The 26,161-nt window shown below is 46.9% G+C and overlaps 2 protein-coding genes across 2 annotated transcripts in view; one reads left to right on the top strand and one right to left on the bottom strand.

The window, feature by feature from the left end:
- WFDC1 (WAP four-disulfide core domain 1) lies at positions 1 to 25,928 on the bottom strand (the record flags this gene model as incomplete). The annotated part of the gene is made up of 4 exons (XM_078768998.1): positions 25,676 to 25,928; positions 14,174 to 14,770; positions 13,433 to 13,634; positions 1 to 84 (listed from the first exon to the last, which is right to left on the bottom strand). Coding segments are annotated over exons 2-4 (421 nt in total), but the record flags the coding sequence as incomplete, so codon positions are not given.
- PIK3R4 (phosphoinositide-3-kinase regulatory subunit 4) overlaps positions 25,912 to 26,161 on the top strand; it is a gene marked incomplete at its 3' end in the record, with an annotated part of 103,134 nt that continues 102,884 nt past the window's right edge. The window contains exon 1 of the mRNA XM_078768997.1: positions 25,912 to 26,047. The remainder of the gene's footprint in view (positions 26,048 to 26,161) is intronic.

The raw sequence follows: 26,161 nt of genomic DNA on the forward strand, positions 1-26,161 counted from the left end.
CTTGAAGTACTTCTTCTGGTCCATCAAGTAACCATCCATATCCTCCAAGCCAGCGTGGTTTCGGCTGAATCAGCCAGTCAACCACTAGCATGAAAAGAAATATAAAAATATGAGGATTACAATAGTTTTTCAGCAAATAAACTGACTATTCTCATGAATAACCAATAAGTTAATGTCAGCTTCAGTTCTCGATTACCGAAGAGACAATTGTTGTTCATGAAAAACTTCAGCACTGCCAGCATGATATAGCCCAAGTGAATAAGTTATGTATCAGCAGCTGCTAGTTCCAGTAAGTTTGTTGCACCTGACACTCCGTGTTTTCGTTTTTAGTATACAAGTGGCAATGTTCATGAGTTCTGGAGTATCTATCACTTTGCAGCGGTATGCTGGCAGCATTCTTTTATGATCTTCATTGCAAGTAAACTAATACATGACCACCACAGGAGACTGAGGCCTGTTTGAAGGAGATGACATTGATTTACTTCAAACCAACATCTCCCTGGGATTCAACACTGCTTATTTATCTGTCTGTGAAAACAGGGGCTATGACTGCTTTCTTTCCAGACATGCCCATAATTCCGCAAAATTGAGGGATTGTTTGTTGTCTACAACTGCAGGGGTGGAGATCTATGCGCTGTCTGGCTCTCTGTATCTTCCTCAGCATGTCTCTACAAGCAGAGATCGAATGAGAGGTGGGAGGGTTGAAGTGGAAGCTGCTGCTGATGCTAATGAATGCAACTTTACAGACCATCTATTTACCATGTACCGAATATGTTAGTGCGTCAGTTCTCAAGCAAGATGAAGATGGTGTCCGTTTCACAAAGGGCAGGAGTTGATTATGTGTGAAAGGCAACGTCTGCTCAGGCTTTGCCACTTCATAAACATCAATAAATTGTATGCTGGAACCATTTGAATAATTCATATTTATGTTGATGATTTATGATGCAGTGTTAGTTTTGTGAATAGTAAGAGCTGATGCTAAAACGCAATATTGTGATGGAATTACAATAATGTATATTTATTGCTTGATTATCCATGATAAATCTTCTGCACAGTTGTGGGAGACGTACGACATTGGGCTCAGCCCAATGGCTCACTGAGTACAGTGGTATTTTACTACACTCTACACTTTTTCACACCATCACAATGAAATGCTACGACTAGTTGGTAGCACTAAACATGAGACATACAGTCATGTGAAAAAGTAAGTAGACCCCATGTAAAGTTTTGACTTTTTCAACATATTTCAGCATACAGCTATTTGATCTTCATTTCAACAATATTGATAGATAAAGGTGATATAATATAACAAATATCATGAAACATTTACATTTTGTACTCCATTGTATAATTTAAATAAACATAAATGCAAATTTCGCATGTGGAAAATGTAAGTACACCCTTGGCTCTAAGAGGTGGTATTGCCCCCTTTGGCAGAAACAACCTCAAGTAGGCGTTTCTTATAACTGTCTACCAGTCTCTGACATCGACGGGGAGAAATTTTTGCCCACTCCACCATGCAGAATTCTTTCAGCTGTGCGAAGTTTGAGGGGATTCTTGCATGCACAGCTCGTTTCAAATCCCCCCACAACATCTCGATGGGATTTATATCCGGGCTTTGACTTGGCCATTCCAGAACCCTCCATTTCTTTATTTTCAGCCATTCCTTGGTGGATTTACTGGTATGTTTAGGGTCATTGTCATGTTGCAAGGTCCACCTTCGGTTGAGCTTCAACTTTCCGACAGATGGCCTCACATTATCCTCAAGCACCCTCTGGTACAATGAAGAATTCATAGTGGATTTTATGATGGTGAGCTGCCCAGGCCCTGATGCAGCAAAGCTGCCCCAAACCATAATATTTCCACCACCATGCTTTACAGTTGGTATCAGGTTCTTGTGCTCAAATGCTGTTTTTGGTTTTCGCCAAACATGTCTTCTGGTACTGTGGCCAAATAGCTCTACCTTTGACTCATCTGTCCAGAGCATATTGTTCCAGAAGTGCTGGTCTTTGCCTAGGTGTTCATTGGCAAACTTTAGTCTTGCCCTGATGTTCTTTCTGGACAGCAAAGGTTTCCTCCTTGCACACCTCCCATGTAGATCAAATTTGTGCAGCCTCTTTCTAATGGTAGACTCGTGCACTTTGGCATCAACAGAGGCAAGAGCTACCTGTAGGTCCCGTGATGACATTCGGGGGTTCTTAAAGACTTCTTTCAGCATCTTGCGGTCTGCTCTCGGGCTGAACTTGCTGGGGCGGCCTGGCCTGAACAAGTTGGCAGTTGTTTGGAATCTTCTCCACTTGTAGATGATCTTCCGGACAGTCGAATGATTGATTTCAAATTGTTTGTATATCTTTTTAAATCCCTTGCCAGACTTGTAGGCATATATAACCTTCTTTCTGTAGGCCTCAGACAGCTCTTTTGATCTAGGCATGGTGATGCCGCACACTTCAACAACAAAGAGCAAACCAAACTAAATGTCTGAGGTTTAAATAAGACAGGTTCCTCCAAGATCCTTTCCAACGATGTTCTCATTATTTGCACCTGAGCTGGTGCACCTGATTCTAATTTTAGGTATTTGAAGTAGTGATAAATGTCGGGGTGTACTTACTTTTTCCACATGCGAAATTTGCATTCATGTTTATTTAAATTATACAATGGACTACAAAATGTAAATGTTTCATGATATTTGTTATATTATATCACCTTTATCTTTCAATACTGTTGAAATGAAGATCAAATAGCTGTATGTTGAAATATGTTGAAAAAGTCAAAACTTTACATGGGGTGTACTTACTTTTTCACGTGACTGTATATGTGTATGTCAGCTGAGCTTTTAATTGACAATTGGATAACAACATAATTCTCCTGGAAATTGCTTGGATTGAAGAATCATAGAATAAAAAAACCTTGGCAAATTGGGGAGGCCAGGAGAGTGTCCTTGCCACAAAGCCACCAAATAAATCTTGTCCACACTATCCTGCTATTAAAAAAATGTATATGCTGCTGAAAAGAAAGCTTTATTTTTGGTTAAACATGTAAAAGCATCTACATATGATGTTTTCCATTACAGCCCACACCAATACTTGATATCTCACCATTTATGTAGGTGTACGAGTGTTGTTCTCATTACAATATTGCAATATAACTTTTATTACTTGAAAAATAAAAAAATAAAGGACAAGAATAAATATATTGTTATGAATTTTGGGGTAGTGATATATAGATTCAGGTAGATCTGTATAGGTAGGTGCTCCGATGATCGTGGGTAGAAAGAACCATTTCGATGTACATAAGTCAGGGACCTGTTTAGCCAGAATGTCAGATTAAGTGTATATTTGTCCCGATTACGAGGAATGGGGCGTGTTCACTAGCGTAGGGATTATGCTAATTCCCCTGTTTGTGAGACCTTGTGATTTATCCATTGTCCCTTATGGCACTACACCAATAGACACTAGGCAGGCCCATTAGTACACTAATTAATAAATCCCCCCCCACAATAAAACTCACCGGAAGTCAGTTCTGGACACTACCAATGGAACTGAGGCCAGCTACATCACCAGCTTGTATGGCAACATCGAAGCGAGCAGCCTAAAGACACGCCCAGAGGGGCAGCGATTGGACGAGGGAAGCGACCCGCTGATTGGCCACCGACCGATGGCATGAGGGAGAAGCGAGCGGCCATTGGTGGAGTGCTGTTGGCCTGCGCTGAGTGGAGGAAGAGCACATTGACGTCAGAGCCGGGATTATAAAAACAATTGTGAGACCGACATTTTCACTCTTGCTCTGGTGTCTGCCTGCGAGTGTGTGCTGACGATCTTCTCCTCTTGGTGTTCTGGACCTCGGAACAAGTGATTGTGTGCCGGCCTCGTCTCCTTGTTCCCCTGTTCATTTGGCATCTGGGATTGAGAGAAACAGCTGACCGGGAGAGGCGGCGCATGGACGAGAGTACAAGCGCTGCAGCGTGTGAGGACATCGAGGCCTGGTTCCCACCAACGCGCATGCTTCACGCCAACGACCGGAGGTTCCCGCCAACACCCAGGATGACTTTTGGCGACCCTGACAAGACCCCACAGGCCGCTCGCAGCTAAGTCACACATAAAATCCTAACCCCTATTTATACTCTGAATTAGCCTGGTGTTGGCTTAGCGGTCAGGGTACCGGCTTAGGATCCTAGGACCCTGAGTTTGAATCCTGGTCAATCGCTGAATTAACGCCAGGGGGGTTGACTCAGCCTGTCATCCTTCCGAGGTCGGCTAATTGAGTACCGGTTCACTGGTAATTCCCTGGTTGTCGTAAAAGGCGACAAACAGGGTTGGCGGCAGGAAGGGCATCCGGCCGTAAAACATTGCTTCAAAAAGGGGACCAAAAAAACAACAACAACCACGGTGCCCGAAAAAGGCCAACCCCCGCTTTGCGGGGGGAAATGGCCTCTAAAGGTGTTTTTTTTTTTTTTTTATCCCATGTGCGTGTACGATAAAAAGAGAACCATGACAATTACAACTACATATGGGCAGGGTACAGCCCGAAGTGGAGATCGGTTTCGGAGGTTTGGGACATGGAATGTAGGGACAATGACAGGGAGATGAGGAGAAGTGGTGGAAGTATTGGTCAGAAGAAGAGTGGACATATGTTGTGTGCAAGAGACAAGATGGAAGGGAAGTGATGTGAGAATGGTGAAGGGGAGGCAGGGACAGAAATACATGTTTGTGTGGCAAGGGTGCCCATAGGGCATGAATGGTGTTGGTGTCCTGTTTTCTGAGGAGTTTGTAGACAGTGTGGTGAGTGTGACTAGAGTGAGTGATAGGTTGATGATGGTGAAAATGATGATTGGAAAGCTCTTGGTGAACGTCATCTCGGGATATGCTCCGCAGGTTGGTCGGAGCGATGAAGAGAAGGACAAGTTCTGGTGTGCGATAGAGAAGCTGATGGAAAACGTGAAAGATGAGGAAGTTGTTGTGGTAGGAGGAGACGTAAATGGACATGTGGGAAGGAGTATGGACGGTTTTGAGGGAGTTCATGGGGGTTACGGATATGGTGTGAGAAATGGAGAAGGTGAAAGGATTTTGGAGTTTGCTGATGGAGTTGATTTGTTGAATTGTAACACTCAGTTCCAGAAAGGGGATAATAAGCTTGTTACATACACGTCAGGTGGGTCGACGACAACCGTTGACTACCTGATGGTGCGTAGGCGAGATAGGGGGCACCTCCGGGACACAAAGGTGATCCCGGGGGAGGAGGCTGTTTCACAGCACCACTTGGTTGTCTGCGACATAAGGGTGAAGGGTGCGAGGAGACCTCGGCAGGTGAAGTACCAACCGAGAATGAAGGTGTGGAGGTTGAAAGAGGTGACAGTAAGGGAGGCATTAAAAGAGAGGCTGAGTAGGGTAGAGGATGATGTGGTTGAGCTTGAACGTGGTTGGATGTCAATGAAAGATAGTCTGTTGGGAGCCGTTGGTGAGGTATGTGGATGGACAAAAGGACCACCGAGGCACTCAGAAACATGGTGGTGGGATGATGAAGTTGGAAAGAGGATTGACAAGAAGAGGAAGAAGTTCAAGGAGTGGCAGAAGGCGAAGGGTACGGGAGCAGAAAAAGCAGAGCATGAAAGTTATAAGGCAGCCAAGAAGGCTGCAAAGAAAGAGGTAGCAAAGGCGCAGGAGGCATGTAGGAAAATGTTCGGAGAACGCTTAGATTCGGAAGAGGGTCAGAGAACGGTATTCAGGATTGCAAAGCAGATAGCTAAAGAGAGGTGTGATGTGATGGGGGTGAGTTGCTTGAACGATGAAGTGGGACAAATCGTTGTGGACCCAGATGGAATTAAAGGAAGATGGAAAAGATATATGGAAAGGCTGTTGAATACAGAGAATGAATGGGATGGCAACATAGAGAGTAACCCAGTTTTAGGACCAGCAGAGAAGATAACTGAGAAGGAAGTTGAGCGAAGCGCTAAAAGCAATGAAGAGTAGAAAAGTGGGAGGGCCGACGGGAGTTGTGGGAGATATGGTGAAGGCAGCAGGAAGTTGGGGTGTGGAGAGAATGACAGAGATCTGTAATCTGGTGGTGAAAGAAGGCCGCATTCCAGTGGATTGGGAACTGAGTACCCTCGTCCCTCTATACAAGGGGAAAGGTGACCCTCTGGAGTGTGGCTCGTACCGAGCGATAAAGTTATTGGAGCATGGAATGAAGGTATTGGAAAGGGTGTTGGAGAGGAGGATAAAGAAGAAGGTGAAGATCGACAAAATGCAGTTTCGATTTATGCCAGGAAGAGGAACGACAGACGCGCTCTTTATTGTGAGGCAGTTGCAGGAGAAGTACATGGAGAAGAGGAAGAGGTTGTTTCTTGGGTTTGTTGATCTGGAGAAAGCATTCGATAGGGTTCCACGCGAAGTATTGACATGGGCATTGAGGAAGTTAGAAGTGGAGGAATGGTTGATCAGAGTCGTGATGGCAATGTACAAAAGAGCGCGCACAGCTGTAAGGACGAAGGACGGGAACAGTGGTGAGTTTGAGGTGAAGGTGGGAGTGCATCAGGGGTCGGTACTAAGTCCACCACTATTTGTAGCTGTGATGGAGGTGCTGGCTCAGAACGTAAAGGAGGGTTTACCGTGGGAGTTGTTGTATGCAGATGATCTGGTGTTGATTGCGGAGAGTATGGATGGACTGAAGGAAAAGATGAACAAGTGAAAGGAATGTATGGAGACAAAAGGTCTGAAGGTGAATATAGGAAAGACGAAGGTGATGGCAAGTGGTAAAGCATGTGGTGAGGTGGAAAGAACTGGGAAGTGGCCATGTGCTGTGTGCAGGAAGGGTGTCAGAGTGAACTCCATTCAATGTACAATGTGCGCTGAGTGGGTTCATCAAAAATGTAGTGGTCTGAGAGGGTCATTAACCAGTGTGGCAGCTACATTCAAATGTAAGGTGTGCACAGAGGGAGCTGTAGATGGAGGAAATGTTGAGTTGGATCTTGGAGATGGCGTGAAGCTGGAAGGTGTGAAAACATTTTGCTACCTCGGAGACATGCTGAATGGAGAAGGTGGATCAGACTCGGCAACGGTTGCTGGAGTGAGATGTGCATGGAAGAAGTGTCGGGAACTGAGTGGCGTGCTGATGAGGAGGGGAGTGTTGTTGAAGCTGAAGGGAAAGGTGTATGCTGCATGTGTGAGAAGTGTTATGATTAATGGGAGCGAGACATGTGTCATGAATGTAGAGCAGCAACGAACGCTGGAAAGGGTGGAAATGCGGATGGTTTGGTGGATGTGCAGAGTATCGTTGAGAGAGAGGAAGACAAATTATGAATTGCGAAAGATGATGGGAATAGAGCCTGTGATTGATGCTGTGAAGAGGAACAGGTTGAGATGGTTTGGTCATGTGTTGAGGAAGGATTGAAGTGACTGGTTGAGAAGAGTGATGGAAATGAATGTAGAAGGAAGTAGAGGACGGGGAAGACTGCGAAAGACATGGCTAAAGATGGTGAAGAAGAAATGCGGGCAAGGGGGTTAACAAGGAGAGATGCAGAAAATAGGGCAAAAAGGAGAAGACTGTCATGGGGACCGCAAGGCTAACCCCCGCTCTAGTATGGAGAATGGCCTTAAAATGCATGTTGTTGTTGTTGTTGTTGTTGTTGTTGTATCCTCTGTGCGTGTGTGTGTCTGTAATAGGAGCGCTCCATTTAGAGGGATTAGGCCACCGCGTTTGCCTCGTTGTTACTGGCCTTTCGTTTCAATAAAGCCGGCGTTTATTTTTGTACATAAAATCCGGTTGGTTTGAGTTACTTTTTGCAGGGTTGAAGACTGCTCGGCGGATCGCCCAGGTGAAAGCTTCCAGCTTCTTCTTCTCCTTTCTTCCCCCCGCGTGTCGATATAAAATCCGCTATTTGAACTGAACGCCTTTGGAGTTAAAGCTGGCTTTGGCTATCCGAGATTTTCCGGTCTTCACCGAGCGGAATCACAGGACAATATGTACAGATGCTCAGGGTCATGGAAGGGCAGAACAACAGAGGGTAAAAGGATTGAGAGACATATAAAGTTATCCAAAGTGGAACCAGTTGGAGCGGAATGCACCACAAAAATACATATGAGGCAACTAGGAGAAAAGGGAACAGAGCCTCAGGGAGTGTCGAAGAAGTGGGGTACAAATTGGATAGAGTGATAGACCACTAGGTGGGAGTGGTGGACAGCAGACTTGACTGCCTAGAGGAAAGAGCACAATGCAACAAACTCAAGAAGATAGTTCCACATACAAGAGAGGTGAGAGACGAATGAGTGGAGGTGAGTGTTAAGCTAAGACTTAGAAGTACAAGAATGTTTTAATACTGGTAAAATATGTGACTTGGATGGGCCATCACGATAGGAACAAAGCTGGTTAAAAAAAAACTGCAAGGCCACCACCATGTCTGCAGTGAATGAGAAACAGACTGAGGTTCAGCCGCCTGTCATATGAGGAGTCTTTGACAAGTAGAGCTTCTGAATCAACGCCCTCATGGCCATAGAGAAGGGAAGCAGTAGCCTCATCACATATCACTTTAGAGGAAGGCCTTGCACAGTGTTACAAGTTGAGCACAGCAAAGGAAAGGATTTGGGACCTAAGGAAGAATTCCAATGTGGCAGTCGGCGTTGGAGGCTGATTTGGATATATGACTTGTCCAAGTCTGGTTCTAGCTGAAAGTGAGGCCGAGGAGATTCAGATAACTTACCTCCTCCAGGGGTTGAACACAAAAATAAATTGGGGAATTTGCCAGCTTCTTCTAAAGGAGTGGCATTGTGAGAGTGTGGGAGTTTCCTGCATACAAACATGTTTATAGGGGGATTGCCAAGGTTGGCAGGATGGCCTAGAGATATGCACACTCGCCCCGAAGCTGTCTAGCCTGGGTTTGAATCCTGACCCAGCTATAAACTGTCATCCCAGTGTTTCACAGGCAGGGTGATTCATCAACGTGTGTGCCACCCCTCCGATGGACGTTAAACTGGCGTCCCATCTGCTGGCATTAGTTGGTAATGTTAAATATCCCATGGTGTGTTCTTCACGAAGAGAAGGTGAGCTAACACTGGTACCATGGTCAACTTCCAAATTCCTGCCCTAACCTCAGTCGAACATCAGGCCAGTCGGTTCATGAAAGAACTGGGCCAGGCTTTCCCCAGCCAACCCCTAAAAAAGTGAAAATTGTGGTGGCTAAAGAATAAAAAGATAGTTAGATTACCAGTTGCATATTGTTATTGATCATAGTGCATGTTGATGTCGTTATTTCTATTTCATAGTGTATGTCACACCTGCCTGGTGTTGGCTTAGCGGTTAGGGTGCTGGCTTTGAATCCTAGGATCCCGGTGGATCGTCGAATTATCGCCAGGGGGGTTGACTCAGCCTGTCATCCTTCCGAAGTTGGCAAAATTGAGTAGCAGCTTGCTGGATGAATGTGCCGGTGTGTGCCCCGGTTTAGAATAGGTCCACCATATCCCTGCATGTCGTAAGAGGCGACTAAAGGGTTGGCGTCAGGAAGGGAATCTGGCCATAAAAACATTGCCTTAAAATGTCAGGGGGCCCGCAAGGTTAACCCCAACTCTATCAGTGAAAATGACCTTAAAAAGGGGAATATTTTTTTTAGTGCATGTCACACCACACCAGGATCGTCGCCAGGCTGGATCGGGAGATTCCTTCATGCATCGGGAGCAAAGCTGATGAGTGATCGGAAAATTACCAACACCCCACCACCCTAACCAATCAGCGCAGAAGTGTGATCCTCACACGGTGTCTGTGAGGACCTATGAGCGTGTATCATGGGTGGTTAATTGGGCTCGAGGCCGCTCTCTCTCTCACTCTCCCTCCCACTCTCCTCTTCTGTGGGATCACCCTCTGGCTCTGGCAGTGACTGCGATCTCTCTGGCACTTTTTCTCTCTGCGGCACCGTGGTTTCTGCCCAGGACTGCATGGTGTCAGTGGTGTGCGAAGCCGGCAGCTGTTTTCTCAGTTACCCAGGTGTCTTTCCCACTAGCTTTTCACCGGGTCTGTGTTTTTTGATCATCCTGTCACCCCAATGATAAATCTTCATTTAGCGAATGTGAATATGAGCTGGCAGGATAACTTTGAGGTGTGCACCCCTCGCCGATGAGCTGCCTATCCTGAATCCCAACTCAGCTTTAAACTGTAATCCTGATGTTTCAGATGGAGGGCAATGGATCACTGTGTCTGTGTGTCGTCCATCGGAATGGCATTACACCGGAGGACCTGTCTGCCAACAATGGTCTTTTATAAACAATAAAGATCCACCAGTATATTTTGGGAAGAGTTGGTGAGTTGTTGTTATAGCACCCTGAACAAATTCTTGCCCTGACGGATTGCTGTAAAGGCAATGGCAAACCATCCAAAATAATCTTGGTCCGGGAACTGCTTTGGCGGCACTGGTGCTCCATCAAAAGTAAGAGTATGGCACATTTTTGTTGATTCACATGTCATTGATGTAAGCTTTACACAAGATCAGATCGGCAGGCAGCATCCTCTTCACTCTCTCCAGACCTGGACGATATCACAAACTGGTCAAACAAGTGGAACATGTCTTTCAATCCTGACAAATCTCACACTCTCACTTTGTCTCTCCAAAAAGACCGTCTGGACAACCCTCCCATCTACTTTCTCAACAATCTTCTCAAAGGAGTTCTGTTACTCAAGATTTTGGGTCTCACTATCTGCCATGACCTTTCCTGGGAAAACCACATTTCCAAGCTGGCCTCCAAAGACAGTTGCTGACTGGGCATCCTCCGTCGTGCGAAGTCCTTTCTGGACACTTCTGAGCTCCTCACCACAAACAAAGCTTTCATCCGCAGCTCAATGGAATACTGCTCTCCCCTCTAGGCTGTTGCTCCTGCCTCACACCCAGCTCGGCTTCACGTGGTTGAAACCAAAGCTTTCAGAATCATTGGAATCTCCCGCGATGAAGCTGATTCTGAGGGCCTTCCTCTCTCTCACCGCAGGCAGGTAGGTGGTCTTTCTGTCTTCTACCGACTCCTCTCCGGCCTTGCTCCCCCTGCTCTGTCTATGTCTGTGCTCTGTCCCCCAAGTACTCCTGCAGGACGCACAAGATCTGCCAGCAACCCTCTTCTGGTGAAACTGCCAAAATCAAGACTCTCTGCTCACCTTCACTCCTTCATTCCTCTTTTCTCCTGCCTCTGGAACACACTCCCACACTCTCTTCAATCCCTCTCCTCCCTCCAGGTCTTTAAAACAGCTGTTCACCACCATCTCTTATCTTCCCCCATCAAAAACCTTGATATTTTCTACCCCCATTAAAACACCCTAAATCTGCCTCTTTCATTCCCCAACTTCTTTCCTGAAATCCCTAGAAGTGTTCACTTGCTTTGTACCGTGTACCCCTCCCTCCTACCTCAGTCCTCTCCCTTCCACAGATCTACCGACATCCCTGTTCTCTTCTGTTGTTGTGCTTGTGTACTTCCCTCCCCCCTCTTGTCTCGTGCTCCCTTCATTGCATATTTTATGTGTTTGTGCATGTTTTATGTTCAATGGGTTAGCTCTTACATGAGCCTCGAATCTGTATACAAAACAAAAAGCACTACATCAGTATCCTGCTCTCATTGTCGTTAGCAGCACAGACAATAATATCACTGTTATTACATCTTCCTCTTTTGCATTGACGAAGAGTAGACAGCCGAATCACCAGCACCTTTTGCTTTTTCGTTTTTTCTGGAAGAAAGGTTATCCCTTTTCCACTGTTCATCGGCCATTCTGCACCACCAACGCAGCTTGCTTGTTAATGCTGGAAATAGGATGATTTTCTGTTGTACAGTACAGCAGTCTGCTTGTGTTGTAATGTTCCAACATAGTATTTCCAAGCTCATCTATCTATAATTCCAGTAATCTCTGTGTGTATGTGTGTGTATGTGTGTATGTGTGTATGTGTGTATGTGTGTGTGTCTGTGACCGCTGTTTCTCGACAACCACGGGTCCGATATACTTGCAACTTGCCAGGTATATTGCTGGGGACCTGAGGATGTGCCTTTTCAAGGTTTCATATTAATCGGAGAAGTAGTTACCGAGCTATGGCGATTTCTTTACCAAACTCCGCAAGCCGTTCGCTTTGGACCAAACCATTTCATGTAAATAGAGGGGGGGGATTGTCACCGTACTCGCAAGCCGTTCGCTTTGGACCAAACCATTTCATGTAAATAGAGGGGGGGGATTGTCACCGTACTCGCAAGCCGTTCGCTTTGGCTTTGCGAATGGACCAAACCATTTCATGTACATAGAGGGGGGGATTGTCACCGTACTCGCAAGCCGTTCGCTTTGGCTTTGCGAATGGACCAAACCATTTCATGTAAATAGAGGGGGGGGATATAATTTTAGATATATATATAGTACGGGCATGCCCTAGTCTATTGTAATTGAAGGAAATGGCAAATCAATATCCCATTTTAAAATGCATACTTTTGACAATCTTTGTATGTAAAAATATTTCTCACTTGTATGCTAAAAGAGATCAACTTGGGGTAAGGGATCCTCTTCTGTAGATACTTTAATGTTGTTGTTGTATAGCCCTGGACAGTTCTCTCAAACAAGCCCGTGGCACGGAGACAGCCGATCGATCTCCCAGGAGCGACCCTGATATCCCCCACATCCAGGGTGGTGTACCCGTGTCTTCAAAAGTCAGGGCCACGGCAGAGTTAGAGAGATATATAAAGAGAGAAGGGACAGACAAGGACAAGAGGGAAAGGGCCAGTCCATGGGGACCGTGACCCCATGGTTCTGACTGTGACCGTGACCGCGCTGCCCTGACGAATCCAGGCAGCAGGAAAGAATGGGGAAGATTTGGCCCCCGACTTGTGTTGTGTGGTACAACCACCACAAAGAAGCGTTCCCGATAGTTGTCACTTTAATGTAGAGTTTGACCAGCCATGTTTTTTTGAAATAAAGTTATATCATGACGAAGTGAATGAGGTCTCTCAATAAGAAGGTTAATTTTTTTTTTCACATGTCGGTGAACAAGCTGCACACAAACTGAATGAAACACAGCAAGAAGAATAAGGGGAAGATGGGGATGAAACAGAAATAGATCAAACCAACGAAACAACTAACAAACAAAAATAGGTGGGAAAAAGGGAAGTGCTTGGGAATGGGGTCATTTGGAGGTAGAAGACATCATGGGTATGGATGGGGTAGTCGTGTGGTTTGTGGATAAAAATACAAGAAAGAAAACAAGAAAGATTGTTGAGTTGAAATTGATATTTGTAAAAGACCTAAGTAAAAACTTTCATTTAATAAATGTGTAAAAGACTGCAGATCAATAGGTTCCATCAATGTTGGTCATTATTTTTGTGTCGGATAATGAATCATGAACTTAGAGATCTATCTCAACGCATAACAGACATCTTAATTTTTTCCGACAAAATGAGAAAAGTTAAGCGATAGGTGATGGTATCTTGTAAAGTACCAGGAGGAGGAGACACTGGCTCCAGGCAGGTATAAACACAGCCGTTGTAGCAGCAGCGGTACCTCCCGGGACACTCCTTATGGGTAGTGCAGGTTCCCACTCCACAAGCATCCTCAAGGAACTTCGGAGATGGTGGAGGGCAGCGATCATGGTGTTGGGAATCTGCTGAAGTAGCTGCTCCATTTTGATTGTTCAGGCGTTCCTGCAAATAGATAAATAAATAATAGTAAAATTGATGTCAAATACTGTAAACCTCTTTCCCATTGGATCAAGGAGACCAAAAGTGAATGGACATACATTTTTGAATGTACTTGAATGCATAAGACAACCTGCTTACAATATATATTTAGCTATAGTTGTTGCAAAATGTATATAAAAGAAAGAGAAAACATGCTTCGTGGTTGTGAAAAAGCTGCAATAGATCTTTAATGAAACTTTTAAAACATTCCACAACTCTTGAGCTCAAACATTCTTTCGATCAATTCCCCAGTGAGCTGCACTTGGCACATTTCCTCTTGTTTCCTTCCCAAAGATGCAATCGCTTCAGAACGGCCGCTTTCGATTAGCGAGGGGAGTACAAGCCACAGCGCGAACAAATATAGTTTGAGGTCCTCACATGAGCCTGTCCGAATACGGGGCAATCAGCCAAACAGTGGGAAAATGAGAGGTGAAGTATAAAGGAACAATTTATCATCATCCCCGAGAGAGCAGATTGTTCCAGCAGTAAAGGACTGCACGCACCTTTTCACTTGACACGCTCAGCCTCAGTCCGAAGAAACGTCTCGACTGGGGATCAGGTGAAGCTCGGGCACAAACCGATGGGAAAATCATCAGAACTGAGAGCAGGCAAACACTGCCAACATGCCAAGCTCCCATTTTGCGCCTCTGGTTTGCAAACGGAGGACATGTGGGTCAAGGGAGACGATCCACTGAGCAACATGTAAGAGGCGGGGTCTGTACTCTGTCCAAGAGGGGTGAAGGCTCCACTGAGCAACGTGTATGAGGCGGGGTCTGTTCTTTGTCTGAATGGGGTCAAGGGAGAATCTACTGAACAGCGTGTGGGAGGTTGGTTCTCTCTATACTCTCTTCAAGTGGGGTCAATGGAGGCTGCACTGCCAAAGTGTAGGAGGCTGCACTCTGTCTGCACATGGTGAAGGGAAACTTCCATTTTGACACTCCAGAGTAGTCTGTACAGACCCCGTTGTTCAGTAGGTCAAAGGAGGCTCTATAGTAGAGCCTCAATCGTCAGCGGAGGTTCAGTAGTTCAGGGAAAGCTCCATGGATCAGTCCGAGCATGATCAAGGTAAGCTTCCATTTTAACACTCCAGAGGCTGAGACCTAGAGGAAAAGTTTGAAAGATTTTATGTGTTCATAATCAGAGAAGTCAATGACATGTGAAAGTTATGTATTAAACAAAAAACACCTGAAGGATAGTTATAAAAATTTTCACATTGTTACTCAATCCTTAGTAGACACATTTAAATACTGTGATAACTACAACTATCAGGGATGCCTCTTCGTGGTGGTTGTACCTCCCAATGCCAGTCGGGCCAAAGCTTCCTCATTCTTCCTGCTGCCCAGATTTGTCAGGGCAGCGTGGTCATGATCAGAGTGCCGATTGATCCCCATGAACTGGCCCTTTCCCTCTTGTGTCTGTCTCTTCTTCCTCTCTCTCTCTCTCTAACTCTGTCGTGGCCCTGAATTTGTGAAGGCGGGGGTGCACCACCCTGGATGTGGGACATCTCTGGGTCGCTCCTCCGAGATAGATCGGCTGTCTCTGTGCCGTGGGCTTGTTCGAGAGAACTGTCGGGGGCTATACAACAACAGTGATAACTGCACGGTCTCTGTTCTGCAGGACAGAATTGTTTGAGGGATTTTTGACTGTAATTCAATCTGTGTTGTTAAGGGGTGTAAAGAATCTAAGGATCTAAAGTGGTCTAAAGGGTCTAAGAGGTCTAAAAGTTGTAAGGGTCTAAAGGGGTCAAAAGGGTCTGAAAAGGTCTAAATAATCGAAAGGCTAAAAGGGTCTATAGGCGTAAGGGGTTTATATGGGTTTAAAGTATCATAAGGGGTCTAAGGCCTGTGGGATCTAAGGAGTCTAAAGGTCGAAAAGGTACATTCCAAAAGTAGTGAGGCTCTAACTAACTGGTCTATAGGGTCTAAAGGATGTAAATGCCTAAAAGGTCTAAGGGGTTTAAAGGTCTAAGCAGTCAAAGAGTTCTAGAAGGTCTAAAGTGTTAATAACGGTCTTAAGGGGTCTAATATTCGAAAGGGTCTATGGGGTATAAAGGTCCAAATTGTACTTTCCAATAGTAGTTGGGGTTTACAGTCTAAAGGGTCTATCGGGTCTTTTGGGTTCTATAAGGTTTTAAGGGGTCTAAATTGGGTGTAAAGTGTTGTGACTAGTGTCCATCTTGTTTATCCGCGGAGGCAACTGTACATAGGGCCGGCGGTTCTTTAAATGAGACGTAGAGTTCTTGAGTTCACCACGTAGGATTATGTAAAGTGTGATCAAATCACCTCTTAGGCCGAAAAAAAATATTGCTGGTTCTGGTCAGACCAAAGTTCCAGAATTGATGCGGCGATGCGTTTTTTTTTCTCTTTTTTTCTTTTTTGAAAAGCATGCATTGCACATACTAGGGCATGCCCGTACTATATCTATATCTAAAATTATATCCCCCCCCCTCTATTTACATGAAATGGTTTGGTCCAAAGCGAACGGCTTGCGAGTGGTGACAATCCCCCCCCTCTATTTACATGCAATGGTTTGGTCCAAAGCGAACGGCTTCCGGAGTTTGGTAAAGAAATCGCCATCGCGTGCACAAACGCGCAGGAAAGCGAATGAATCGCAAATTCGTTTTTATTAGTTGTAAAACATAGTTTAACGCCAACATAGTTTGCAAACGTGAAATAAATGAATACGCTCTCAAATGTGCCATCCGAGGCAAAGTGTGCCCGCCACGTTCGGCACACGCGATCGTTCGCTGCTCTCTGATTGGTTGAATCGTTTTTTGGACATAGCTCGGTAAGTAATTGTCCGATTAATATGAAACCTTGAAAAGGCACATCCTCGGGTCCCCAGCAATATACCTGGCAAGTTAAAAGTATATCGGACCCGTGGTTGTCGAGAAACAGCGGTCACAGACAAACAAACGTACAGACGTACAGACGTACAGACAGAGATTACTGGAATTATAGATAGATAAAGGTGTTGTTTTTTGTGTCCTCATGCCTTGCGGTCCTCCTCATCTGCAGTGACACCATCCAGAGAGAAATTAAAGACAGCCAATTGGACAGATCGGCCTTTGTGTAAATAATGAACACAAGCTTAATAAGTTATTTTAAAATGTATTTATTCTGAAAATCATTAGGTTCTTCAAGCATATTATAGACTGCCATTTCGTTCTCGAGATCGCCTCGCCGTACCGTCAAACATTCCAATGCGTCGATCGCGTCAACACTGCACATGCGCAAGTAGTCTAACAGGCGATGCCAAAGCATTTGAATGCTGAAATAACCGCGCATACGCAAATGACTACACCCCGGACCAATCTTCGTGTACGGGATGACACGCTGCATGTGTATCAAAGCCACACATGCGCAGATGGGCTGTATGGTGTGGTTCAAATTGGCGCATTCGCAGCTGGGCTAATGCGGAAGCGCTTGAATCCATGCCGATGGTCTCCCACGATCTCTTCTCCCAGTCCACCAGATTATCACAGACACTTACAACTTCATGACAAACGAGATAGGATCCAGGCCTAACTAACGAGAACACCCGGTGCTCTCTGGGCCTTCTGGTTGCTTCACACGAACCCGCCAAAGAACGTCTTCGTTTCAATAAATGACAATATCCAGCCGATTGGATTCATGACGGCACGGCACACAAAACTACTCATATCTTTGGAATGGCTGGTTGGATTTGGACAAACTAAGCGACCCTCACAGAACCGTATTTCCCGAGATAGCGCACCGGCCCGGCAACAACAGGCGCGTGCTGTTGTAGGTACCGTTGGAAATTTGAAAAAAAAAAGAAAAAATTGTTGATGAGCAGGGTCAAAATAGATGCGCGCGCTGACCAGAGACTGGAAATATATTGTTATGGATCCGCCGCCGGCGTTCTCCCCTTACCAAGGGGGGATTAGTCCCCTTGTCTATGACTGACCAGCGCGACCGGGGACCTATGACGTCCCTTCCAGACAGCGCGAAATAGGGTATTAGGACCAAATTCGCTATTACCTAAATACTCGCGCTGCCCTGGAAGCGAGGAAATAAGCCCCGCACGAACCACGTGTGTTGGTGATACGCCGAGCGGTTTGCATACACGTGACTCGTGCTATTACTAATTACTAGACCCCGATTCAAGCGGTTCTTATTCGTATCACGCTTAGTCAATGGAGAAATCACAAAGGCGATCGAATTGGGAAGCAAAGGAATAACAGGTTTAATTATTATTATTTACAATGTACAATGGTTCAAGAGCAGAGACACAGAGCAATCCTTAAAACAGTCTTATACTTAATCCCAAGGACACGGGCCCGTCTCACACACACACTCACACGGGGATTGCAGATGGCAAGACGATGTTCACCAGCTCGCCCAGGGATGGCTTCCGTGCAGCTCTCTCTCCGGTCCCCGGCACGTCCCTTGGAGTAGGTGAAGGCAGGAGCTCTCCGCGTGTCGTCCGAACGGAGCGAGTTATCACGGGGCGAATTGGTAGGGAGCGGACTTTGACGCAGCTGGCGGTTATTCACTTGCGGCTATAGCCGCGCTTACTCGCATGGGTGAAAAGCGCAATAAGCGTTACCGGCGCATCTGGCTGCGCCCGCGTACTTGGCACAGTTCAACGCCTCTTCTTCTCTCTCTCTCTGCGCAAGCCCTTAAACAACACGCGTAGCTTGCGAGTCCGAATCCTTTCTCTCTCTCTGCGAGTCCTGGCGTGCGAGTCCTTTCACAACGAGTAAACACCCTCAAGTCCTCCCGCGCTAGTGATGCAAGTCAAGTCTTCTTCAAGGGCTTTGCGCAGCGACTTATATAGGCACGCCCCGCGAACCTTCTCAAACTAACCAGACGCGCTTCACCACGCCCTCTCATGCCATGCCACTAGAGCCCTGATTGGCTGGTGGCTCTTACGGTCTCCTGCTGCCGCTCCCTCACCTCAACGCCGCTCACCCCGCCCTTTTTAGGCCTACCTCGTTTTACTTGACTGGTGGGCAGCCAATGCTTAACAAACTGGATTGAGGCTAGGGTGGCTGGAAAATCGGTGGCAAGCAAAGCCTATTTTCCTGTCCTTACACAACGCAGGCACTAAGAGGGGAAATGGCCTATTCTTACACATACTAAGACATAACTATACTACAAATGGGCCTATGTTGCTCGTGTGACTAACTATGGGGGGCAACCCTTTAACCTTTAATGACTTAAATGTGCCAATCTCAAAACCGTAGCACTGTCCCCCTCCCTTGCCAGATTAGTCGCCAAGTCGAACCCACACAAGTGAGAACAACCGGTTTTGAGAAAGGTTTGGGACTAGTTTTAAAATTACGTGTGACACTTAGATGTGGTTCCCCTCTAACATTTAATGTAACTCCCTGTATGTGACAGTTTTACAACACTAGATATGTCCCACCTACTGCGTTGTGTAACTAACTAACAGACTCAGACCCACAGCTAACCGAATTGCGGAATTGTTTTGAAACTAAACATAAAGTCGGTGGGTGGCATCTTATTTGCAATTACAACCTAATTATTTACATCTCTATAACCCAGGACCTGTTCTTTTTGGAAAGAAGTTTGGAGGGGAGAAAACACAGCAATGCACCAATGCACCAATACACATTTCACAAACAGTTCACATTTCAAATGTCATATTTGCTGCTTGGCTGCATCTTCTTGCTTCCTGCTTCATCTTCGGTGTGCAATAAAAAAAACAAACTTGAAGGTCTTCTTTCCTGGCACACCAGAATACAATGTACAAACCGTGTCCGTTTTTATTGCCAGCAGGGCCAATCTCATGTGGTCCGACTGCGTGACATCGACGCCACTTAAAACCAGTGGTCCGCAGGTGCAAGGTAAGTTTGCAGCAAATGACTGCTCAGCAAAAAGGCAAGGCCACAGAACGTGTGGTCCATAAGGTGTATTGTGGTGCAGCAAAATGCAGTAGGGGTGCCGCACAGGTGTAGCCAGTTGCAGCTGCACAGTTCAGTGTTCCTGCACACTCCCCTCCAAAATGGGTCCATGGGTGGGGAGGAAGACAAAGCACAGTTAGCAAAGGAAAGGACGCAAAGGTACACACAATGCAAGGCAATGCAACATGAGGGGCGTGGGAGAGCGAGCAGAGCAAGCTCGTCCCTAGGGGTTCGTAACCCCCCATGTCAGCTTACCCTACCCTTGCCCTTCCCTGTATTTACAAATGACAAATCCGTCACTATGTCTTGTCTCCCATATCCCCCTCTAAACCAAATTCGTCTTCCAATCCCTCCCAAGAAGGAGGAGATGGAATTACACGCAATGTCACTTTCACGTCATGATGCGTCTTACCCACTCAAATCGTTCACAAAACCTGGTGTGGAGTTCCGTCTCCCCTGGTGAGTGGATGTGGATGGTGCGAAGAGATTTCTCACCCTAACTATACTCTAATAACAATAACTCAGTTACACTACCCGGGGTCTTGCCCTGCAAATTGACATCTTTAAACTATGTGGTTCTAAAACCCAATTCCCATTGACCCACCCTGTGGTGCCCTACGAATTTGGGACTCACTCCCCAATTTTTCACACTGTGCCTTTGCACAATTTCGGGGCTGGGTCATGTGGCTCCACTAGCAGGTCCAACTACCTGTGCACCTCCGCCACTGAAGTCGCCACCCAAGCTTACCTTGCTCCTTGTGACTACCCTACACTGGGGAAAGCCCCTCCTGGCTCTCTCACCCCTCTGATGCCCTCTCTGGCATTGGGCTACCCGGGTCCTTTCCTAGGATCCTCGGGCCCCACTGAACACGACTCTGACTGGCTCCCAGAGCCTACCTGCGGCCTCACGTGGCCAACAGACTACCAGTGGCGGAGTGCCCCAATAACCATACGCACCAACAAAGCCCACATGCCCAGCCATTCACTGACTCGTGCACCCATCCAAGCACTTCATTGGCACTACCTGCACCACAGGTGACAATATCCAACAATTTACCTAAGCCCTCTACCCGACTTTAAACTACCCTCCCCGGATATCCGTGAAGGGGTCCATCTCCCGCCATTCACTCCTTCGCACCATGCATTCCACACCATTTATTCCACACACCAATCATTCCACACCAAATATTCTCACCATTTATTCCACACCCCAATCTCTCTTGCACACTTCTTGTGCTCTCATACCTTTTTCCACTTGCACTCAACACAATGCCATATGTCCTCAATACACCACTCATACACTACCTCTGGTCATCCCCGACCAATGCCTCATTTGCTCAAGCCCAAGCACACCCAATTCCTCATTTGCTCAAGCCCAAGACACACCCACAATTTCTCCACACTACTACACACACACAGCATCATCTAACTAACTACCTCCCCCTAAAACTCGTGCTTTCCCGTCTTCCCTTACACTAAGCACTCCCTCGTCATTATCATCCTTCTAATCTCTCTACGTCCCCTCTACCTGTACAAAAGTCACTACTTAACTCTCAGTCTCCTATTGTCATCTCTAAATCCCTAACAATATCCTAGCCCGCCCTCGGCTAGTTTTCACTGCCATCCCCATATTCTAATGCTCATGTGCCCCCTAATGAGGGATGGTAAAGCTACCATTCACCAACAATATGGCTATTCGTCCACTAACTATGAGCCTGTCTGTGCGGCAATACATTTTCGTCACAGCTCAGCTTCGATAAGCCGAGCAATGCTTGCGGGTGGTTGGTCTCCTGTTGGTTGGGTCCGTCCGGCATTTTCGATTCAGGGGAGGAGGCATGCTTGGGCCAAGGTTCCAGGCGCCATCCCTGCGTGGAGCCTTTCGGTCCCCGGCACGATGGCCCAACCTCCCACGGTCAGAGCACCACGCCCGCCAGGGGGCGAAGCTCCGACCTCTCCTACCCCCCTCGAAACGTGCCGATCGCCTTTCCCGCCAAGGTGTGGCACCTACCATACAGGGCGGGGCCCGGCACGAATCGTGCATGCCGATCCTTGCGAGCCCGCCGCGGCAACAATCCCCGCCGGCCCCCGCAGCACACAAAGCACCCCGCGCACCGAGGGCTCGCGTCGGCTATCTGTCACCCTAAACGCTCCCCCAGTCTGCGTCGATGCCCGGGCTGCGCTCTCACCACACGCGACTCGCTCCACCCTCGCAAAACACGACGCTCCAGCGCCTCTCATACACTCCCTGCATTCCGTTACTACACTCGCTCTCCGCACACGGTCCGGTGTGCACTCGTTTCCCGCACACTCCGGTGCACACTCGTTTCCCACACACTCTGGTGCACACTCGTTCCCGCACACTCATTCCCCGCACACTCCGGTGCACACTTGTTCCCCGCACGCTCCGGTGCACACTTCCTTCACACACGCAGGCCATTGACTCATGTACATCGCACCACGGACCTTCCACGAGCGCCCGGGTTACGTCGCGATCCCAAGCGCGCCAAAAATGTTTTCGCGCCAAACATTTTCGCGCCATACACGCTCCTACTCACCTTAAGGTCCTTCTTCTCCGGCTTTCCCACCAACATCTGTAAATTCTCATTGGGGTTAGACAGCACGACATCACGATGTGAACACAGACTTTGGGTGCATTCCATTTCTTTCTTCGATTTAATTTCTAACTCTGCCGTCTCTTCGGCCCCAATTTCAACTATAATCTCTTTTTCGTCGACGACCGCCGGCGCCAATAAAATTGTATTTTCCAATTCGGCGGCCGTCGGTTCCTCTACACCCCGTGTCGCTATTTCGTTATCCCCAGTCATTTTAACTGTGCCTCGCTCAGGCTCGCTTTCCAGGCATTCCTCGCACCGCGTTACCTCGTCGCGTACCAATGCGACCTCTTCGCTCAACATGTGCCCAATGGTCTCCCCCATTTCTTTTATTCCCCGGATGTATTCGTCCCCCACTTCTTTTATTTCCCGGGTGGTTTTGTCACTTTGCGTGTCCATTTTGTTTTCCAATTTATTTAGACCATCTTTCATTTCCTTGGTGCATTTGTTACTTTGGGCGTCCATCTTACCATTCATTTTATTTATTTCATTCATGAATTGTGTCATGAACGTGCTCATATGGGATTGCATGTACATAAACCCCACTTGCGCAGCGAGCCCGGCCCTCGCCGCCACGTACAAGGCGCCGCCATTTTCTTCCCCTACTGCCGGCACCTCAACAATGTTCTCCCCTTCTTCCAATTCTTCCCGGGGGTCCTGGGTTATCGATTCTAACTCCTCATCAGATACCTCCTCTTCATTTACCCCCACCGGCATCTGACCGTCTTGGCTAGCCATGGTACGAATTTAATTTAGATGTTAATAATTAAATTTCGGCCGCTCGTAATTTTGGCCAAATTTGTCCAAATAATTTTGGTTGGGTTCCAAATCCCACTCCCCAACACCAATTGTTATGGATCCGCCGCCGGCCTTCTCCCCTACCAAGAGGGGATTAGTCCCCTTGTCTTTGACTGAACAGCGTGACCCGGGACCTATGACGTCCCTTTCGGACAGCGCGAAATAGGGTATTAGGACCAAATTCTCTATTACCTAAATACTCGCGCTGCCCTGTAAGCGAGGAAATAAGCCCCACACGAACCACGTGTGTTGGTGATACGCCGAGCGGTTTGCGTACACGTGACTCGTGCTATTATTAATTACTAGACCCCAATTCAAGCGGTTCTTATTCGTACCACACTTAGTCAATGGAGAAATCACAAAGGCGATCGAATTGGGAGGCAAAGGAATAATAATTATTATTATTTGCAATGTACAATGGTTCAAGAGCAGAGACACAGAGCAATCCTTAAAACAGTCTTATACTTAATCCCAAGGACACGGGCCCGTCTCACACACACACTCACACGGGGATTGCAGATGGCAAGACGATGTTTACCAGCTCACCCAGGGATGGCTTCCGTGCAGCTCTCTCTCCGGTCCCCGGCACATCCCTTGGAGTAGGTGAAGGCAGGAGCTCTCCGCGTGTCGTCCGAATGGAGCGAGTTATCACGGGGCGAATTGGTAGGGAGCGGACTTTGACGCGGCTGGTGGTTATTCACTTGCGGCTATGGCCGCGCTTACTCGTATGGGTGAAAAGCGCAATAAGCGTTACCGGCGCGTCTGGCTGCGCCCGCGTGCTTGGCACAGTTCAACGCCTCTTCTTCTCTCCCTCTGCGCAAGCCCTTAAACAACGCGCGTATCTTGCGAGTCCGAATCCTTTCTCTCTCCTCTGCGAGTCCTGGCGTGCGAGTCCTTTCACAATGAGCAAACCCCCTCAAGTCCTCCCGCGCTAGTGATGCAAGTCAAGTCCTCAAGGGCTTTGCACAGCGACTTATATAGGCACGCCCGCGAACCTTCTCAAAATCACCAGACACGCCTCACCATGCCCTATCACGCCATGCCGCTAGAGCCCTGATTGGCTGGTGGCTCTTACCGTCTCCCGCTGCTGCTCCCCGACCTCAACGCCGCGCACCCCGCCCTTTTTAGGCCTACCTCGTGTTACTCGACTAGTGGGCAGCCAATGCTTAACAAACTGGATCGCGGCTAGGGTGGCTAGGAAATCAGTGGCAAGCAAAGCCTATTTTCCTGTCCTTACACAATGCAGGCACTAAGAGGGGAAATGGCCTATTCTTACACATACTAAGACATAACTATACTACAAATGGGCCTATTTTGCTCATGTGACTAACTATGGGGGGCAACCCTTTTTACCTTTAATGACTTCAATGTGCCAATCTCAAAACCGTAGCAATATTTTTCTCAGCCTTAGCCATCTACAGTCCAATTGAAATGAATCAATTCTTCCTTGTCACACACTCAACTGGAGGAGGAGAAAATTTTCACCAAAATGAACTTTTTTTATTTTTACTATTCGAAGGGCTATCGTTTAACAACAATGCCGCTCCGCGTCCGAATCCCACTCCTGACACCAGTTACGATCCCAAGCCTGATGAAACAATATTACGGTCGACAGGGGATGGACTCAAGGTCAAATTCCGCCACCAGCACGATCACGAATTTAGCGACGGATCGTCACCATTGACCATATGCCGTCTCTCTCTCCCCCCCCCCCCCCCGCCCCCGGGAAAGGCAAAATGTTTTTTTTTTTTACTTCGGTAAAGCAGCGTCAGGCCTGGCAGCCGGTCCGTGAAGACGCAAGCCAAGCTTGCTCCTGCCGCCAATCCCCCCCCCCCGCCCCCACCAACGACATGCGAATGAGCTGGCTCCCATTGGTTTACTATCAAATTACGTCATGTCTTCCGTCATTTTGTCCCATCCTGTTTCCCTCCTTTGAACCATGGATGCGACATCATAATTTTTCTCGTGGTTGTAAGGATGCTATTTTGGTATATAGAAAACTAACCCAAACTTTCCGTCAGTTTAGTTATTACCTCCGCCACCAATGGTGGATGGAGGTTATGTTTTCACCCCTGTCTGTTTGTCTGTCCCTTTGTCTGTGAACAAAATATCTCAAAAAGTTGTGAACCGATTCGGACGAAATTTAGCAGAGATGAAGGGTATGTGACAAGGAAGAATCGATGAGATTTTGGTGAAGATCCGGATTCGGATCCGGCTGGTATAAATTTTTACGTGATTCTTCACCATTGAGTGAAGTATGGCCAACCAGGCGAAGGAATGCTCTCTACTGAATGCCGTTCTAGTTCTTATTTTAATTCCCTTAAACTCAGTTTATTTTAAAACCTGGTACCGTACGTAATCTTTGATTTTCTTTTCCATGTTGTTTACTGTGGAACTTTCAATTGGTAGTGAGTCCCAATATGGCGTGACTCATCAGGAAACGCACTCTCATCGTCTGGTAGTTCCTCCACGTTATAGTTCCTCCAAACTAACCTTCATTCATATGTCGTTTAGGGAAAAAAATTCGGAAGAAAAAGGTGGGTTAATAATGGCCGTTTTAAAAAAAAGAAGAAGAAGAACAGAGAAATATACGATTTTATTCTTCAGAAAATTACAATAACCACAACTACAAAACAACAATGCTCACATATAAGAGTAAATATAAAGGGAAATTTCGGAGTTTAGGGCGGTTTATAAGGCGGTACCTGGGTCTTTCACTCAGAATGGTGAATGCATGGAACGGTCTCTTTGCATTGGCACTTGGCAGTGATAGTGAAGTCATTGGATAGCTGAAAGTTTGACAAGGATTGAGAAAATGAGAAGGCTTGATGGGCCGAATGACCTCCTGAATTGAAGTTCCTCGTAAATCCTTGAAACAACAACAACAACCAGTGAGGATCTTCTTCCTCCTGTGTTTTTTATTGTCCATTCTCTTCCCGTTTGGAAACGTTCGATTTCTGTTCCTGTTTTGTGTGCTCCGTTTTATCGACCAATGTTCGACGCCTCCTTAGGACAGGAATAAAAAGGTTACGTCACCGCTGTGTTTCTGCTGGAGGAACCTTCTCTCCTCTTTTCCGGTAAGCGACTCTATCTCTATCATCGTGATGTGACCCGCGCTTACTCGTGCTTTTACAAACTTTGAGGTGGAAATGCGTTCGGGGATGCACTTCCAGATTGACACCTCATGTATT

This window comes from Myxine glutinosa, unplaced genomic scaffold (assembly GCF_964187855.1).
Source record: "Myxine glutinosa unplaced genomic scaffold, kmMyxGlut1.1 SCAFFOLD_849, whole genome shotgun sequence".
NCBI classification, from domain to species: domain Eukaryota; kingdom Metazoa; phylum Chordata; class Myxini; order Myxiniformes; family Myxinidae; genus Myxine; species Myxine glutinosa.